Source organism: Camellia sinensis, chromosome 9 (genome assembly GCF_055761805.1).
Source record: "Camellia sinensis isolate YWXY chromosome 9, ASM5576180v1, whole genome shotgun sequence".
NCBI classification, from domain to species: Eukaryota; Viridiplantae; Streptophyta; class Magnoliopsida; order Ericales; family Theaceae; genus Camellia; species Camellia sinensis.
In genome coordinates this window covers 28,331,981-28,352,293 of record NC_138969.1, presented here as the reverse complement: position 1 = coordinate 28,352,293, position 20,313 = coordinate 28,331,981, and the positions used below count along the sequence as shown (strand labels likewise).

Here is a 20,313-nt window from a genome sequence, read left to right as displayed (position 1 = left end):
AGTCTGTATTTTGCTCTCAGCATTTCGTACTTACATTCTGCACTGCTTTTCTCAGCTATGGGCTTATGTATACTTCCCATCATTAGCCCCAGAGCTGGAGGTGGTAGGGATTCCCGTGACCCCATATTCATTGATATTCGAGGGCCCGCACCGGCCAAGACCTCGAGAGACCCTCCTTCGCCTGCGACAGCACTTCGACACTGTGCGACACTCAGAGGTAGTTCAGAACTTTCAGTTCTCTTCATTCTCATCTTTGATTTGCTCTGTATATTCTCGTTTTCTGATTGGTTTATACATTCATCATCCGCAGATTACTTGGCAGCCTTGGGCGCCCCTGGGTGATGATCTCCGACTTCAGTATACCGGAGCGTCAGGCATCTCCCAGTATAGGGTCCTGCTCGAAGGGCCGGTTGGCAGGGCCTGGTTCCTGGGGGAGCGCTTTCTGCGTCAGGTACGGGGGTATCTTTCTCAGGATGTTCCCGCAGTACCTCCAGCTAGTATGCGGACCGCTGATAGGCTCTCTTACTCAGAGGTAGTCGGCGCCATGCTGGGTAGTGATGCTTTGCTATATATTGAGGAGGGGGACTACGCCACCTACCGTCATATATATTTGATGCCTCCATTGACGGAAGCTCGTATTCCGATGATGAGACCTGCCGGTATGTCATCCTCGGACCAGGCTCGGGCTCGAGCTACAGACGTCCCTTCTTCTAGCAGGGCTGGCACATCTAGAGGTGGAAGTAGACCGTTTCCTCCGACTCCGTCGATTCATCCTCATCTGGGATGGCCAGATATGCCTACTGAGTTGATGGCGTGGCAGTATGGGGCTAGCTCTCCGACTCCGATCCCACTAGAGCCTCCGATGCCCAGTGATCGATACGCCATTGATCCGGACTCACCGCCGGTATGCTCTACTTGTTTTCATTTATCATTCAGATGTTTAGATACTCTTCTGTTCACTGACGATTATGAGCTCATTTTTGCAGCCATCGCGAGGGTACATAGAGGAGGTGGTTGGACTGGTGGCCACACTCGAGGGCATGGTCCTGCGCAGGGAGGCACAGTTGTCCGTCGCGGGCATCCAGGTACCTTTCTGTTTTCTGGCATTTATCATACTTCTGATGACATGCTGATTTCTACTGCATCGATAGACTACTTGTGTAGAGCACATCTGTCACACACCCCACTTATACACTGTATTTACATGCACCCACTTCGTGTAGCTTTTACTTGTATATGTATCTGATGTACATATTTGGACTGATGTATTTGAATTGAACTCCTTGTTTCCAGATGCCTTCATGGTCCGGTCAGCCGCAGGCCAGGCCATCTGGGCCTCATTGGGGAGCTGGGCCATCTGAGCCTTTTCAGGGGGCGGGGTCATCTCGGCCTTCCCGAGGAGCCGGGCCATCTAGGCCTTTTCGAGGAGCTCGAGGAGGGCCCGCCCGCAGACGCAGGGCTCACGTTGTGGAGGTGGAGCCTGATGAGGAGGAGGAGGATGCTGAGGAGGAGGAGGAGGCTACCGATCGTCAGTTCGAGACGTCTGCCGGGGAGGAGGAGGAGGAGGCTGAGGGGGATCCTGAGGATGACAGCTCCGACTCAGATGATGGTGTGGAGGTTGTCCCGCAAAAGAGGACGAGGCGTGCTTCTCGTTCCCGCTCCCGAGGACTTTGATGTTGCTATTTCCTGCTTTATTTTTCTTTTTGCTAGTAGTTTATAGCACTTTGCACATTGTTAGGCAGTTTTATTTTTTGTAAAACTTGTACCTTTGTTTGTTGTAAAGCATGATGAAATGAAATAGCTTTTGGAAAGGTGTTTGTATTTTGAACTTTTAGCATCGTATCGCATCATTATTTTGCACAAGAATGAAATTGAATGGTAATGCGCATTGTGTAATCACCTAAGTCAGGTAGTGAACCGACGCAACAAACTAAACAACTCAACTTACTAAGATATAACAGAATCTTTAGCAAGTTTACAACTCGATAAGCAAAATGCAACAACATAAATAAACCAGACTTTAACAAAATTGCTTAAACAGAGAGCAATGACTCAAAAACACAAAACACGTTCGCTCGACAAACAACTCGATAAGCAAAATGCAACAACTCGATAAACAAAAACTCAACAGCAACAAAGCGTACTTCTGACGATCTGGGCATCGGAACGCATCCGAAATGAAGGCCTTTGACTCTCCCGTTGTATGGGAATGCTTGGAATTCTCCCTCGAGGAGTAAAACAGGGCCAAGGAGATACACTGCAGCATTGTCAGCCATCCCTGGGAGCTGGCCGGCCATTTTTTGTGGAGAGAGACAGCTGGCCGGCCATTTCTGAAAAAGTAAATGGCTGGCCAGCCAGAAAAAGTAGCTGGCCGGCCATTCAGTCCTGTAGCCACCAGATTTTTGACACGTGTCCCCGTGAATAGTGTTTTTCCTTCTATAAAAGCCTCAACTTCGGGAACATTCATTTCATCTTAGTTTTAGCCAAAGATGGAGGCGTTTCTCGCAGAAAATGTCACATCTTGGATTTCTTCTTTAGATGGCTCGGAAAAGTTGAATTTCCGGGGTTTCGGCTTGAATGCACTATTCACGCTGAGCCGTACTCCGCTACAGCTTCCTTTCCTCCATGCCGCGGCAAGGTTCTGGAATCCAGTGACGCATGTTTTTAGCTTTGGCGGCCAAGAGATGTGTCCCACTTTCGAAGATTTTCAGGTTTTGATGGAGTCCGAGTGCTCGGAAGTGATCTTGCCTCAGCTCCGTTTTGGTCACGCCCAGGCTTTAGGGCGGATGTGTGGGCTCACAGCGCATGACGCTCGATCTCTGATCTGCAGTGGAGAGCTGGACATCCTCGGCTTGATCCATCGTTTTTCCGACGCCGGTGACCGCAGCAACCATTATTGGCAGGGTTTTCGGCAACACGCCCTCTGCTTATGTATGTTGTCTCACTTTCTGCTTTCTTCGGGCTTCGGCGGGGCTAGCATTCGCCTGATTGAAGTCGCCCAAGGTTTGAGAGAAGGAAAGAGCTGTATTGCCATGACCTTGGCCGAGACATTGATGGGCTTAGATTCTGTCTATCGCCGGGAGGCGACGAGGTTTGCCGGGAGTCCACTGCTGCTGCAGGTAATGCTTCCCACCCGACCTTACATATATATTTGCTCACATCACTCGACCCTCAGGCTCGGTTTTTCTCACAAAACCCTTGTCTTACTTTTCTCTCATCGTACACCTCTCTATTCTTTATTCTCTCATTTTCCATCCCTCCCCTAGGTATGGTTAATGGATAAGTTGCAGGTTGTGGACTCTTGCCCGGCTTATTCAGCTCGAGGTTACTTCTTTCGGCAGCGCCTAGTCAATGCTCTTGACGAAAGGTGGTGGTTCGATTGGATGTGCAATTTGTCCGCAGATGGCATTGTTTGGCGTTGTCCTTGGCTCAACCTCCCGGCAATGAGCTATAGTATGTCCCGGCTGATTGGGATTCAATTGGTTGGTTTAACCCATTGCGTATTCTATTTTCCGTTCCGGTTCCTGCGTCAGTTTGGTCATGATCAGACTTGTCCACCGGAGGGGATTGAGTATCCAGCCGCTTTCCCGGTCCGGGGGGCACAGCTTGCCCGATATGCCACGGCATGGAGGACTAGAGAGCTCCTGGCCCCTGCTTCAACTTTCAGTTGTACTTTGTCCGATGAGTGCGTGGATTGGCTCAATGAGGAGGCACAGGTTGGGCCCAGCTTGGCATCAGATGCTCCGTCCAGCTCTGGGAGGGGACATAGAGATACTTGATTCAACTATGCCTCAAATTTATTGCTTATTTAGCATTTTCAAGTTTTCTTTATGAATGTACTAAAAAAAGCAACCTCGATTGTAATGCAAGAGCAGGAGAACTCTCTTTTGAAATCAAAGAAATTGAAAGTTATGGTACTGAAAATTTTCCACTTTTGGTCCAAAAATGGTCTTAGTCGTAAAAAGATTGATTTGAACAAAGTCAACTTTTATTAAAACTTTTCAAAGCTATTTTCGATGTGGATTAAAAATTGGACACGCCGAAAATCTGTCACTGAGATGCACAACCCCAGATCCCCGCAACTGGAAAGTTGCCCCTAGTCTGAAGAACAATGCGGCACTGCACAGCAACGGAAAGTTGCCCCTAGTCTGAGTAACTTTGCACCGTCGCGGCAACGGAAAGTTGCCCCTAGTTTGAACAGCACTGTACCGGAGATCACGATAAATGCTGATGGATAAAGATGATTGAGATGATCAAAATGGACAGAGTTGATCGGGGAAAAATTTATGGCTGAACTTCAAGATGAAGCTGCCTACGTATCCCAAAGATGGGAATCAAGCCTTACGTAGTTCAGGCTTGGGTTCACTCGAGTATTTTCACTCTCCTTTTGCGCTCTAACTTTTGCCAAGGCCGCCCTTTGCGGGTTTTCAACATTGCGAGCTCAGTTTTTATATTTTCTAATTTTTTGTGCTCTGAATTTTGCCTAGGTCGCCCTTTCGGGTTTCGGCCTAGCGAGCCTCTCAAGGATAGTATTTCTTCAACTTGTCCATATTGATCGGTTGTGAGAACTCCAAGCCATCTAGATCCATCAGAACCACAGCCCCACCTGACCAGATAGCTTTGATAATGTAAGGACCAGTCCAATTAGGTTTGAACTTGCCCCTTGGGTCGTGGATGGGAGCTCGGTTGTCTTTGAGCACCAAATCTCCCTCTTTCAGATTCCTGGACTTAACCTTCTTGTTGAAAGCCCGGGCAATTCTGCGTTGATAGCCTTGGATGTGGTACAGTGCTTTCAGTCTTCTTTCATCAAAGAGCATGAGTTCTTCGAATCTGCTTTGCTGCCAATCTGCTTCGGCTGTCTGGCATTCAGCCAATACTCGTAGCGACGGAACCTCAATCTCAATGGGTAGAACAGCCTCCATTCCATAAACCAATGAATATGGAGTTGCTCCAGTAGAAGTTCTGATTGAAGTCCTGTAGCCCCACAGAGCAAATGACAGCTTGTTTGGCCAATCCCGATAGGTTTCCACCATCTTCTGTAGTATATGCTTGATATTCTTGTTGGCGGCCTCAACTGCTCCGTTGGTCTGCGGCCTGTATGTAGATGACTTATGAAAAGCCACATTGTATTTCTCCAACAAGTCTATCACTTCTTTCTTGAAGTGGGAACCATTATCTGAAATTATTTCGTTTGGCACCCCGTAGCGACAGATGATGTTGTTCCTGATGAACTTTGCGACATGCGACGCCTTCAATACTGCATATGATTGGGCCTCGACCCACTTTGTAAAATAATCTATCGCTACTAGGATAAACTCATGCCCGTTGGACCCCTTCGGGGTAACAGCTCCGATCACATCAATTCCCCAGACTGAAAAAGGCCACGGCGAAGTCATGTTGTACAGTTTTGACGGCGGGATGTTCATGCGGTTTGCATGGATTTGACACTTGTGGCATCGCCGAACAAAACTAATACAATCCTCCTCCATAGTTGACCAGTAGTAACCCTGTCTGAGGATCTTTCTGGCCAGCATCACTCCATTCATGTGTGCACCGCACTCTCCCCCATGGATGGCTTCCATCAGGCGTTTTGACTCTTCAGCTTCGACACAGAGCTTATGCATTCCCAGATGGCCCCTTTTGTACAAATTTCCCCCGCAGATAACGAACTGAGCAGCCATTCTTCTGACAGCCCTCTTATCTTTGGCATTTGCCCCTAGTGGGTATGTCTTCTTTTCCAAGAAGTTCCAGATGTCGTAATACCAGGGGTTGCCGTCTTGAACCTCATCTATGACGGAAATTGACTCGTATGCTGGCACGAACTTCTGATCAATAATGACTGGACGCATCCGGACTCCGGACGGGATGTCTATCATAGAAGATAGAGTTGCTAATGAATCTGCGAACCTGTTGTTCTCTCTTGCGAGGTGGGTGAAATTTAGCTTCTCAAACCGAGGAATTAGCAGGTCCAAGGTTTGGTGGTAGATTATCATCCTTTCCTCTTTGACTTTCCAATCTCCTTTTGCTTGAGACACAACAAGGTTCGAGTCCCCAATGACGTCCAACCGTCTTGCCCCTAATTCCAGGGCTGCTTCCAGGCCAGCAATACATGCCTCATACTCTGCTTCATTGTTGGAAACTTTGAACCGGAGCTTGAATGCTAAAGGGATACGGGAATCATCAGGCGCTATTAGCAACACCCCTATCCCATACCCATACTGGTTTGACGCTCCGTCAAAGTACATCGTCCAGGCTTCATCTTCGACGTGCAGAATGGCTTCATTTGGGAATAGATACTCAACCGCTTCATCCCCCTCAACCGGGTGGTCGGCAAGGAACTCCGCTACCGCTCTACCTTTTACTGACTTGCGCGTTACATACTTCAAATCAAATTCGGAGAGCAACAGCAGCCATCGAGCTAGCCTACCCGTAAGTGCTGGTTTCTCGAAGAGATATTTGATGGGATCCAAACGGGAAACCAACATTACTGAGTGGGCTAACAGGTAGTGCCGCAGCTTCCTGGTTGCCCATACCAAGGCCAAACAAGCCTTCTCCAGCGGTGTATAGCGGGTCTCGTAATCCAGCATCTTTTTGCTCAGATAGTATATGGCCCTTTCCACTTTGTCTTCTGACTCCTGCGCGAGCATGCAGCCCATGGTGGTCTCAGTTACCGAAAGATACAGTATCAACGGTCTCCCCGGCTCCGGCGGTGACAACACGGGTGGGTTCTGTAGATATTCTTTGATCTGCTCAAAAGCTGCTTGACATCGGCCGTCCCACTGGAATTTCCTTCCTTTCTTCAGGAGACCAAAAAGTGGTTCACAAGTCAAGGTTAATTTGGAAATAAACCGTCTTATGAATTGCACTTTTCCCAGAAAGCCTCGCACCTCCTTTTCAGTCCTTGGTGGTGGCATTTCTAAGATGGCCTTGATTTTGGAAGGGTCGACCTCGATGCCCCTTTGTGTGATCAGAAACCCTAGCATCTTCCCTGCTGTAACACCAAACGTGCATTTCTGGGGATTCAGTCGCAGCCGAAACTCTTTGATCCGTTGAAAGAATTTTTGTAAGGCGGTGTACTGGCCCTCTCTATCTTTGGACTTGACAATCATGTCGTCCACGTACACCTCGACCTCTTTATGGATCATATCATGCAATATTGTAGTTGCTGCCCGTTGATACGTAGCTCCAGCATTTTTCAACCCGAATGGCATCACTCGATAGCAATATGTCCCCCACAGGGTAGTGAACGCAGTCTTCTCCCGGTCTTCGGGTGCCATCACTATCTGATTATAGCCTGAGAAACCATCCATAAACGAAAGCAAGGCATGTCCTGCCGTGAAATCCACCAATTCGTCGATGTGTGGCAAGGGGAAGTCGTCCTTCGGACTGGCCCTGTTCAAATCTCTGAAGTCTACACAGACCCGAATTCTGCCGTCCTTCTTTGGCACCGGAACTATGTTGGCCAACCAAGTTGGATATTCAGACACCAGCAGGAACCCTGCGTCAATTTGCTTGGTGACCTCTTCCTTAATTTTGAGGGCCCAGTCCGGGCGAATCCTTCTGAGTTTCTGTTTGACAAGACGGGCCTCTGGATCAAGAGGGATCCGGTGCTGTACAATCTCAGGATCGATTCCAGGCATGTCTTCATAGGACCACGCGAAAACATCTTTGAAATCTTTTAATAAAGCGACTAAGCGCTCGCGCTCCTCTGAAGACAACGTGGACCCGATCTGGACCAGCCGCGGGTCCTTCTCAGTGCCAACATTCACAGTAGTGATTTCATCCATTAAAGGTTTAACAAATCTTTCCTGCTCTTGATCAATTAATCGTTGCAAAACTGGGGGAATTTCTTCCTCGCTGTTTTCATCAAAATTTTGAAAATCCTGATTTAAGCAATAAATCAAAGGCACAGAAAAATACTCGGAAACCACATCCACATCATTCTCATTAAGTACTTCCAAGCCGTCAGATTCCTCTGTTACAACAGACTCAAAAGAAAATGAAAAAGACGACCTAGACAGGACTGTGGTATCCGGGATATCACCCCCAGGAATACCGGACTCAGACTCAGTCGAGCTGGAATCTGATTCTGACGCACAAGATTCGGTAGAATCAGATTCCGGCTCACTACCTGACCCGGAACTGCTAGATAAGAAGCCTTCTTCATATTGCCAGATGAGAGAAGGTGCGATAGATGCATCCAAGATCGGCGCTGGAAAGCCCACAGCTATTTCATCTCCAATCACAGAAACCGAAGAGTTATCCCCCAAGCACTCTTGGCCGATCGGAGGATCTGATAGTAGACTCGCCAGTGCTATCCCCATTTCCAGCTCTGTACTCTCAGGATCCACTGCTTCACATTGCTCAACCTCAGTTGGTGGGTCTGTCTGCGCTTCGGCAACGTCATCCCCAGATAATTGTATGTCGAAGAAGATTTCAAAACCAGGCACGCGCGTCCCCTCCGCGTTTAGCCATGGCTCCGGGAAGCCGCAGAACGGAAAATCTTCCCCCTCCCGGACGAAACGTCCGTTTAGGGTACCCCAGATGGGCCTGTGCATTAAATCAAATGGCTTCCCGGCCTTCTTTGCTCTGGCCCTTCCGGCCATTTCTCTTCCTTTCCTCACCCAATCCTCCTTGGTGGGCAGATAACCCAGTCCAAAGGTGTGAGGGTTGTGTGGCACTTCGGCCAATACTGAGACGCCCTTCCGGCCGCTTCTCCCTAATCCCATCCCGGGGGTATGTTTTAGCTTGTTCATGAGGTATATAGATTGAGCACTAACATACATGCCCTCATTCACAGCCATGACATTCTGCACCACTTGAGCCTCGGCCAAAGTGAACCCCGACAAAAATACATCCTCCGTGCCGTGCTCAATCTCTAGGACAGGTGTGGACACTTCCGGCGGCGGATGGATTGATGAATTCCCGAAAACTATTGCTACCCCTTTCCCGTGGGGGTATTTTAGCATCTGATGTAGAGTGGAAGAGACTGCTTTGATCTGGTGCAACCACGGTCGCCCCAAAAGTAGGTTAAAGGTTGCGGGAACGTCCAAGATATGAAATTCGACATTGTGTTGTCCTGGACCAACCTTGGTTTGAATTTTAACAGTCCCCATCACTTCTCTGCTGGTATTGTCGTATGCTCTGATCACTTGGGTGGTTGGGACGAAGTCTGCGGGTTTTAACCCGATTGCATATGCCGTTCTGGTTGGGCAGACATTGATCGCAGACCCGGTATCAACAAGTACCACCGGTATCCACTTATCTCTACATTCGACAGAGATATAGAGAGGTTTGTTATGACCTGTGCCCTCAGGCGGTAGCTCTTTGTCCGAAAAGGTTAATGCCGGGGAACCTCCTCCCGGAAAAACCAGCCCAACCAGCTGTTCAGGCGTGGTATCTATGGAGAGTTTGGACTTGTCCATAGCAGATAGAACAGCTTCTCTGTGCACTCGTGATGCCATTAGCAGTCCCCAGATGGAGATGTCTGCTTGTATCTTCTTCAACTGTTTCAGCACGGCTTCATCTTCAATCTGCTTCTCCTTCTGTCTTTCTACTTCTCTGTCCTTCCCGGATGCCTCAGGTTGGTCCAGGTGTGGGGGTTTGAAGTACCGCCCACTTCTTGTCATATGGTCAACCTCATCAAGGTACCAAGTATCATCCGGCTGGTTATTCCCCCAGTCTTCATCGGTGTGAGCAAGACACAAATCGTCATCTTCCCACCACATTCCGCTGGCAGCCAACAGACATCTGTCCGGCTCCGGTCTACTCGCACTCTCAGTGCTCTCTGTCCATATGCTCGCAGCATTGTCTGTCTTCGTGCACACGGCACTTACAGTCCCCTCAGGGCCCTTTGCCTTTCTGGCTCTCTCAGTAGCCTCAAATTTTTCTTGCTCCAACTGCGTCAGTACAGTTGTTTGCTCAACAGTTCCCATATCAATAATGCCCATGTCCCGAGCGGAATTCTCAACACCGGCGCTCTCCGGCGGTACAACTTGATTTTCGGCCGTTCCGGCCACAACTGATATTTCCGCCCCTGCCGGGCTCTGTTCTGGTTGGGCTTCCCCCACTGCATCCGGTTGATCTTCGAGCCATCCCGTGGCCTCCTCTGATTCCTCATAATCATACCAGTTAATCGATGCATCCCCCAGTTCCTGGTCCTCGAGAAATTGCAAGTTAGCAAAGTCCTCCTCTACGGCTGTCAGCTCATCTGCCCATAGCCCAGATCCATCCCCCCGGATCATGCATAGTTCTCCTGTCTCTGGCAATTCTACACTTAGCCCAATTCGGCTCATTGATAGGATGTACTTGCTTGGATCATAAACTCCCCCAGCGAAATTCTGCCCAGTCCCAGATTCAACAGACTCAGTCTCTCCCAAAATCTGCCCTGCCCTGTCTTCGACGGTCACCACCATCGGTTCCGGTTGGGTTTTGGAGACGTCCACCATGCACAAGAAGTTAGTGCAATCGGGGAGGAACACCTCCGGCTTGGGTAAGTGGGTGGGCGTAATATAGATGCTAGGATCGTAAGATGCGACCCCAGTCTGGATAAAGTTAATTCTTTTGGGAGGAGGAGCTTGGTTATGTGGTGGGAGAGGGTTGGTTGTGACGTTGGGTTTATCAGGAGGCGCGATCACCTGTTTGTCAATAAGATCTTGAATCTCATGACGCAATCTGTAACAACGGTCGGTGTCATGACCGTGTTGTTGGTGATATGCGCAGTACCTTGACGGGTCGTAAGAGGGGGGGAGTGGATTTGGTAATGGCTTTGGTTCCAGGGGTTTTAAATGATTTTTCCTGATCAATATTCCCAGAACCTTGGTCAGAGGCATATATAGTGGAGTAAAGGTTCTTTGGCCTCGTGGTTGGAAACGGTTGTTTTGTGAGTTGCTTCCGGACGCGCCGGAGAATGGTGTGGCAGTCATGGGCCTTGGAGGGGGAGGGGGAGTGGTGGTGACCATACTAACTTCCGAGGCTCTCGTATTTGCAGCGCCGCTCGGGCCTGCATTGTTATTGCGATTGAAGGTCCTCCTCGGTTGTTCTCTGTCCTGGTCAAACAGACCTTGCCTCATAGCATCTTCTATTTGCACCCCCAAATCATGTAAATCTGCGAAAGTAGGGAAGGGGACCACAATCATTCTTTGCATTAACTTCGGGTGGAGATTGCGCACAATCATCCGAATTTGATCTCTGTCAGTGGGCCTTAAAGTCATCGTCGACGCCTTTGCCCTCCATCGGATCACAAAGTCCGAGAAAGATTCCTTGGGCTCTTGCCTCGTCGTTTCAAGATCACGGGTTGTGATCTCGATCTGAGTGTTGTATGAATATTGTGTGACAAAGGCCTCAGCCATCTCGTCCCAATTCTTCTTCACCTCATCCGATAATCTTGCGTACCAATGGGAGGCCACACCCGACAGGGTTCGGCCGAATAGTGAGAGCTTCTGTTGTCGTGTTAGGCCCATTGGCCGCAAGACATCTGCAAACAGTCGGATATGGACCATGGGGTCGCCGGTTCCATCAAAACGGTCGATTTGTGGCATTTTGAATCTATCGGGGAGCGTTACGGCCTCCTCGGTATATCCATCTCCGATATCCGGCATAGCCTTGGCCCCTTGGGATTTCTTGAAGAGCTTCTCCAATTTGCTTAATTTCAGAGCTGTATGATCAACCTCGACCTCGGATGGAGAGTCCGGGTGATTGGATGTATGAACCTTGGACAGTTGTGGTGGAAGCGGGAGCGGAGCTGGCCCCGTTGGAAGACTCGTGTCCTCTTGTAAATTTTGGACAGTCGGTACAGTATTCTGGGTGTTCGGAGGAACGTCCTGAATAGCAGGAGCCTTCTCGGGTAATGGGGCCCCCGCCGGAGGGGGGATTTGGCGTGAAGCAGATGCTGTATTCTGCTGTTGTAACCTGGTAATCAGCTCAGCCTGTTGGGCCATGACTGCGGCCTGCTGTTTGGAGAATTCCGCTTGACGGGCGGCATCGTCATGCATTTGCTTCATACTCTCCTGCATCTGGCGCATTAGAGCCTCTATCCCCAATGTATTCTGTTGCTCCATCTGTCTAACTGGTATGTCTATTTCTGCAGCAGTAATTGAGACCTCAGTCCTATAGTCCTCTGATGAAGTAACCCACTGCCCTGACAACCTCTGTTCTGACACACTGCGCCTTTTCGGCTTCCTTCTGATAACAGGGGGTAGAGAATAGAACACTGGCTGTCCGTCGATTAGATCCTCAGATCGGTGGAGTCGACGACCTCGTGTCCAATGTGCTTGGGGAATGCCTGCTGGGTTGGAAGCAATCGTGCTAAAACTGACCCTAGCAAAAGATAAATAAAGCGAAAAGGAAATAAATAAACAGATAAACGGGCAGCATAACAGCTTAAAGTAAAATGCAAGACACACAGTCGGGCATAATCAACACACAGTCAATAAGCTGAAATATACACTGTCCTCAAACACTGATTATCATCCCTGTATCACTGTTCCCTAAAACAGAATCTGATATCCGCAGATAACTAATCCTCAAATTCTGGCTGATGCCCGCAGGCTTGATACCCGCAATACCAAACTGATGCCCGCAGGCCTGATGTCGACAATACTGAACTGATGCCCGCAGGCCTGATACTGTCAATACTGAACCGTAGCCCGCAGGCTTGATACTCAAACTCATATACTGATCTGATGCCCACAGGCCTGATACTGACAATTCTGAACTGATGCCCGCAGGCTTGATGCCCAAACTCATATACTGATACATGCATTCCTGTAGAGACGCACTCTAAAGCACATAACAGATAAGTGAGAGCCAAAACACCCCTATGTTGGGGTAAGGTTTCCCTGTCCTATTGTGTCAGGAGCTAAGGTTTCACTACGCACGCAGTAGTTTCAAACAACCTATAAACGGGTAAGCAACCTGTCCTAATTTGGAATGGTCACTATGGATCCGAATATGCACTAGGTCGAATTGTCAAAGAGGGTGCCCCGGTAAAACCGGGGTTTGTGTTCCCATACTGGCAGAGCCCACAACCGGTCAGCCTTATGGTCATGCCTTGACAAGACAAGCCTCCGGCAAACCGTTCAGGAATAGCAGATGGCAAACACGGTGTCCTAGGCGCACCAATGCAAATGCAATGCAAAGAAACACACAAGTGTAGTCAAAAACAGATATCATGAGTTCGAGTCAAGTTCTCTAAATCCCCAGCAGAGTCGCCAGAAACTGTAACAAGCCCGCGGGGGACCTCGCTACAGCTCGGACTCGACTTTTCGTAGTCACGGTTCTAAGTCTGAAACAGAGAGTCCAAATCCGGCAAATTGTTTTGAGAAACAGATTTTTGAAAAAGTAGTGCCAAACATGGACTGCTTTGCCAGATACAGAGTCGCCACCTAAATATTTTATTTTGGGAAATTTAGGAAACCCTGACTCGGTGCCGAAAGGCCACGTGTCCGTCATCACCAAAGTTGCCTCGGCTCGGGAACTTGGGTACGATTGGGGAAGGTCACTTCGTGAGCACCCCCGCTCGCCCGGTCATAGACCGGCCTCTACTAACCACGATATCAATTTTTGAAAACATTGTGAGTTCTTATTCCGGTTTATTAGCCTAGGTTACTATGTGATGCGCACAGCATACAAGTATAGACCGGGTCGCCCGAATTGGAAAAAAACATTTCATGCTTGTTTTTGAAAATGGTTTGCTACCCGCAGGTAGGCTTGAAACATTTGATGATTTGCTCCAATTCAGATAACACAGCCTCCACCCACAGGCATTCAGGCAGTTAAATCATGTAAGCACATAGCCTCATGGTAAGCATGCTATTCATGGCAACACTCACACGCATGCAAGGATGCTAAAGCATAAAACTTACCGGGTACTCCAAGCCAAAACAAGAACTGTATTAGAAATCATGCATGATCCTAAGTATACAGAAATGCCTAATGCAACACATGCAAGATGCAACTATAGCAGGCTCGGCTATCCTAAGATGGTATATGGAATGCTACAACTACCATGTATTCAATTTAGAATTGAAAGTACAATGCAGTTAGTATGATGCGCCGAGCCCGGTGCATGCAATACAGATGGATGATGCAAACATGCTGTCATACTGTATGCTAATTTAAATATGCCCTAATCTAACCATTATAAGCGGATAAATAAAAGGGAAGAAAGACGTGGGGTTGGAAGACATACAACACACACACGCACACTTATTACAGTTGTGCCCTCACTCGGAGGGTCCGAATAAATATACAGTCCAAATATTACAGTCCCGAATAAAAGAATGTTACAGTCCAAAATATTACAAAATCCTAATTAATTAAAGAATTAACTAAGAAAGCAAATAAAACTAGCGTGCAAGCCCGGGACCGCCTTGCTTCTGATGGATGATGCATGTCCGGGTTGTCTTGCGCGGAAATCCACCGGAATGTCCCAATTAGCCTCTGTTTACACCTGTCCTTGAAATGCGTGCCAAGTCCCAAAAAGTCGCTGATTCCTGATTTTGCTGCAACAGAGAGCAGGAAAGGGGCATAGCAATGTATTTACACAAATATATGCATGTCTCGATCCTCGTGCCACCAATCACGCATACCGAGGTATGATGGCCGAGGAGTCGAAATGCACAACTCAATATAGGATGAATGCACATGAAACTACAGCTAAAGCCTAACTCCATCATGGATAATCCGGAGTGTCGGTGACTGGGGAATTGAGACACATTCCGTCACTCGGAGTACGAAATGTACCTCGTTTCCCGTGCCCGGGCTAACTCCTATTCCGGACACGATGCGATATGCATGATATGCATGAAATGCAACTAAGATGCAATCCTAACATACTCAATGCTATGAAAATGAAATGCCTCGAAATGCGTGCGCACGGGCACGCAAACCGAGAAAATGACAGAGTGCAATCTAAGATACAACCTAGTATGCACTATGCTGTGAAAAATGAGGTGCCTCGAAATACGTGCACGCGGGCACGCAAACCGAGAGAATGACGTGTCCCAAAATGCGTGCACACGGGCAGGCAAACCGAGGCGATGATATGTGTCTCGAAATACGTGCACGCGGGCACGCAAACCGAGGCGATGATATGTGTCTCGAAATACATGCACGCGGGCACGCAAACCGAGGCGATGATAAAATGTGATGAAATGACACGGAAATGACAAATGGGCTTATACCAACATGAGTGAGCCTCAGCCACACTCACATGGGATGCCGGCGGATAAAAATGAGGTGCCTCGAAATGCATGCACACTGGCACGCAAACCGAGGCAATGGTAAAATGTGATGAAATGATATGGAAATGACAAATGGGCTTATACCAACATGAGTGAGCCTCAGCCACACTCACATGGGATGCCGGCGGATAAAAATGAGGTGCCTCGAAATGCGTGCACACGGGCACGCAAACCGAGGCAATGGTAAAATGCGATGAAACATGGCAAAAATGATATGCAAGCATGCCAATGGAATTTCAGCAACAAAATATGGGGGAAAACAGTCCCGAAATGAAGCGAAATGACATGAAATGCAAGGAAATGTCCCGAAACGCAACAATAGGCATCCGAAATGGCCTATAGCCATGCTAAACATGCACAATATGGACATGCAATGCAAATACAGAAGCTAGAAAGTCCCAAGAGATGCACTTTCACAGTTATAAACATGGCCAAACAGCAAGCATAGGTAAAGGAAAAATAGCATGCAAGAATAGGGGCCAAAAGAGGGGTAAAGAAGCAAGTGGTATAAGCAAAACCCAAACTGAAAAATTTCCTTCTACAACACTGAAGATGGACCAAAAATATGAACATTTACAGTATATGGCAGCCTCAAAATCAGTATACAAATATGCTAAAAATGTGATGCAAAACAAGGCTCAAAAGGTGCTATAACATGAAGTATATAAAATAATCACCAAACAGAAAAAAAGTGTGAATGAAACATGAAGTATAGGCCAAAACAAGGCCACTTTCGGTTCGGACCAAGGTCCAAAAACAGAAGCAAAGAGGGCTATCAATTTATGCAAAAATGGGGCCAAATAAGGGATATAACTACAAGTGGCACATGGAGACACCAAACAATGTTGAGCCCTTCTCCAATGTTGAAGAGGGGCTCAAAATAAGCCTAATATCAGTTTGCTTTGCCAGATACAGAGTCGCCACCTAAATATTTAATTTTGGGGGAAATTTAGGAAACCCTGACTCGTTTGCCTAAAGCCACGTGTCCGTCATCACCAAAGTTGCCTCGGCTCGGGAACTTGGGTACGATTGGGGAAGGTCACTTCGTTTGCACCCCCGTTCGCCCGATCAAAGATCGGCCTCTACTAACCATGATATCTAGTTTTGAAAACATTGTGTGTTCTTATTCCGGTTATTAGCCTAGATTTACTATGTGATGCGCACAGCATACAAGTATAGACTGGATCGCCTGAATTGGAACAAAACATTTCCTGTTTCTTTTTGAAATATGGTTTGCTACTCGCAAGTAGGCTTAAAATGCAGATTTTGCCACCCTCGGGTGGGCTTAGAAAAGATGGTTTTGCCATTATCTAGTGGGCTTAAAACTCACAGTTGATGATTTGTTCCAATCCAAGTAATCCAACCTTCACCCACAGGCATTCAGGCAGTTATATCACATAAGCATTTAGCCTCATGATAAGCATGCTATTCATGGCAGTCACTCACACGCATGCAAGGATGCTAAAGCATAAAACTCACCGAGTACTCCAAGCCAAAAAAGAAGTTAATTAGAAATTCATGCATGATCCTAATTATACAGAAGTGCCTAATGCAACACATGCAAAAATGCAACTATAACAGACTCGGCTATTCTAAATATGGCATATGAGATGCAACAGCTAACAAGTATTCAACTTTGAAATTGAAATACAAATGCAGTTAGTATGATGCGCCGAGCCCGGTGCATGCAAAACAGATGAATGAATGCAAACATGCTATCATACTGTATGCTAATTGAAACATGCCCTAATCTAACCATCATAAGCGGGTAAATAAAAGGAAGAAAGACGTGGGGTTGGAAGACATACAACACACACACGCACACTTATTACAGTTGTGCCCTCGCGCAGAGGGTCCGAATAAATAGTACAGTCCAAATAATACAGTCCAAATAATACAGTCCGAATATAAACAAATTCCTAATTAATTTACAAATTAACTAAGAAAGCTATAAACTGGCATGCAAGCCAGGGACTGCCTTGACTCTGATGAATGATGCATGTCTGGGCTGCCTTGCGCGGAAATCCACTGGGATGCCCCGATTAGCCTCTGTTTTGTAATTTTTCTTGGAAAGCGCGCCAAGCTCCGGAAGGTTGCTAATTCTTGATTTGCTGCAACAGAGAGCAGGAAAGGGGCATAGCAATGTATTTTCATAAATGTATGCATGCCTCGATCCTCGTGCCACCAATCACGCATATCGATGCATGATGGCCGAGGAGTTGAATTGCACAACTCAATATGGAATGAATGCGCATGAAAACAAAACAAAAACCTAACTCCATCATGGATAATTCGGAGTGTCGGTGACTGGGGAATTGAGACACGTTCCGTCACTCGGAGTACGAAATGTACCTCGTTTCCCGTGCTCGGGCTAACTCCTATCCCAAGCACAATGCAATATGCATGATATGCATGAAATGCAACTAAGATACAACCTAACATGCACAATGCTATGAAATGGCATACATGATGCACAAGATGACATGGCATACACAATGCGCTAACATACAACCTAGCATACGCAATGCTATGAAATGAAATGGCATACACAATGCATAATGGACTTACACCAACATGAGTGGATCTCAGCCACACTCACACAAGAGGCCATTAGATGAAAATGAGACACTCGAAATGCGTGCACACATGCACGCAAACCGAGGACCGAACCTAAGGCACAAAATGCCACACTAACAAGACATGGCAAAGCATGGAATATGGCATACGAGCATGAAAATTTCAGAGGCAATAAGTTATGCAAAACAGCCCCGAAAAATGGCAAAATGACACCCGATGCATGGAATGGTCCCGAAATGCAAGATTAAGCACATGAAATGACTTGTAGCTACATCAAGCATGCATTATTTGACTATGATATGTGAAGACAGATTCAAGGCAGTCCCAAAATAAGCATGTTTACAGTTTTAAGCAAGGCTAAACAGCAAACACAAATAGGGAAGAACTAGCATGCAAAAATGGCCCTAAATGTGAGATAAAGAAGCAACTCACAGCTGCTGACCCCAAACAGATTAGGGCCCTTCAACAATGTTGAAGAGGGGCCCAAAATATGATATTTTACAGTTTATGACCGAGCCAAAAACAGTACACAAGCATGCTCAAAATACTATGCAAAACAAGGCCAAAAAGAGAGCTATAACACAAAGTACAAAAAGGATGCCTCAAACAGTGAAAGACCCTTAATGAAACATGAATAGGGGGTCAAAATAAGGTCATTTGTAGTTCGGACCAGAGCCCAAAAACAGAAGCATAAGAGGCTAACAAATCATGCAAAAATGGAGCCAAAAGAGAGATATAAAGGCAAGTGGCAAATGAAAGCCACAAACAGTGATGAGCCCTTCAACAATGTTGAAGAAGGGCTCAAAATAAGCCACTTTACAGTTTATCTCAGAGCCCAAAAATGCTTAAAAATAGGGCTAACATATCATGCAAGAATAGGCCCTAAAAGAGAGGTAAAGAACAAAGGGGGAGAAGAAGACTTCAAACAGCAAAAAGTTCTTAATCAAACATGAAGATGACCTCAAAATATGATCTTTTTCAGTTTGGATCGAAGTCCAAAAATACTTGCAAGTAAAGCTAAACAATCATGCAAAAAAGTATAAGTTTAAGGGAAATAGGGACTCACCCTTGAAGAACAACTTTCCAGCAGCTTTTAGTCTGAAAATCTGAGCTTTCAACCTCTTCAAATGTCCTTCAAGGTACTGAAATGAGTAATGGAGGTGATAGGCTAGGGGTTGTAGTGTAAAAATGGTCCAAGAACAAAGGGTTTTGGAGTCTTGGAAGAGAGGGAGAGAGAGGTTGTGTGTATAATGCTTCAAACAATTTTCTAACCCTCAAACACAGCTGGGAGCTGCTGGTTTTATAAGCAAAAGAGGTGGAAAAGAGGGGGGAAAAATGGAGGGGAAATTGAAATTCAAATTTCCCCCCAAAAAGGCCAAAAAGTGGGATATAAAGGCAAGTGGTAGCTTCTGGATCCAAATTGCCGAGAGACCTTCAACAAAGTTGAAGAGGGGCTCAAAACAAGACACTTTGTAGTTTATGACCAAATCCAAAACAGCTCACAAGTAAGTCTAAAATACCGTGCAAAAAAAGGCCTAAAAGAGGGGTAAAGAAGCAAGTGGCAGTAGGAGATCTCAAATAGCAAAAGGTCCTTAATCAAACATGAAAAGGACCTCAAAATATGACTATCTCAAGTTTGGGTCGGAGCCCAAAAATGCAAAATGAAGGTTCGGGAGCCAAAACACGAAGTTTGAGGCCCCAAAAGTGGACTGTTAGGCACCGGAAGTGGTGTCCAACCACGAAGTTGGTCTCTCGGACCGCAGTGTCCCTCAAAAGGGAGTAAATAAGATGTATGCCAAAAACTAGAGCAAACGGAGATGGTTAAGCGGTCCCGAACCGAGGCACACGGCCAACGGCTCCGAAAAACCAGAAACCGGGCTCCAAACGGGCAAAATGGCCTACGACCACGAAACGTAGCCTACGGCCACTGAGAGATGATCTACGAGACCTCTCCCCCCCTTCGGGAAGAGAAAACGGAGAAAACGGAGCTTGGTTCGTAAACCGAGGGAAAGCACAAAAGAGTCCGGAAGTCCGGAGGCAAGGCTCGCAGCTGAGACTCTGAAACTTCTGAACGAGCACAATATGCAATATCACCGAGCACTCAACTGGTGACGTCTGAGTCTCAAGGTCGGTCAAAAATGAGGTGTCTACACTTATGTCCAGGGCCGGCCTGGCCTCTTTCCGCACATGTAGAGAACAATTCCATCCCGTCATCACGAGGCTCCAAATTTCCAGCACTATGCTATGCTCCGGATGCATACGATCTGGTTGCTCAATGAAGTCAAGAGCAACTTGTGCATCAGGCTCTAAAACCACACTGTGAAATCCTTTTACCCAAGCCGCCCAAAGGCCCTGGAACATGGCTCACAAAACCTAGAACAGTACCTAACCAGGCCACCAATAGGCAATCCTGTCAATTGTTTGTATCCTACGAAACGGAAAAATTTACAATTAAATGGTACTGTGTGAATTTAATTTCAGTTTAATGGTT

General features: G+C 47.0%; 1 protein-coding gene across 1 annotated transcript; it reads left to right on the top strand.

Moving 5' to 3' along the window:
* The first annotated feature begins 544 nt into the window (after nt 1-544).
* LOC145799318 (uncharacterized) lies at nt 545-11,917 on the top strand. The gene is made up of 4 exons (XM_082888870.1): nt 545-904; nt 987-1,085; nt 1,294-1,617; nt 11,834-11,917. Exons 1-4 carry the CDS (start codon nt 545-547, stop codon nt 11,915-11,917), a joined length of 867 nt encoding a protein of 288 aa, XP_082744996.1.
* Nucleotides 11,918-20,313: the final 8,396 nt, after the last annotated feature.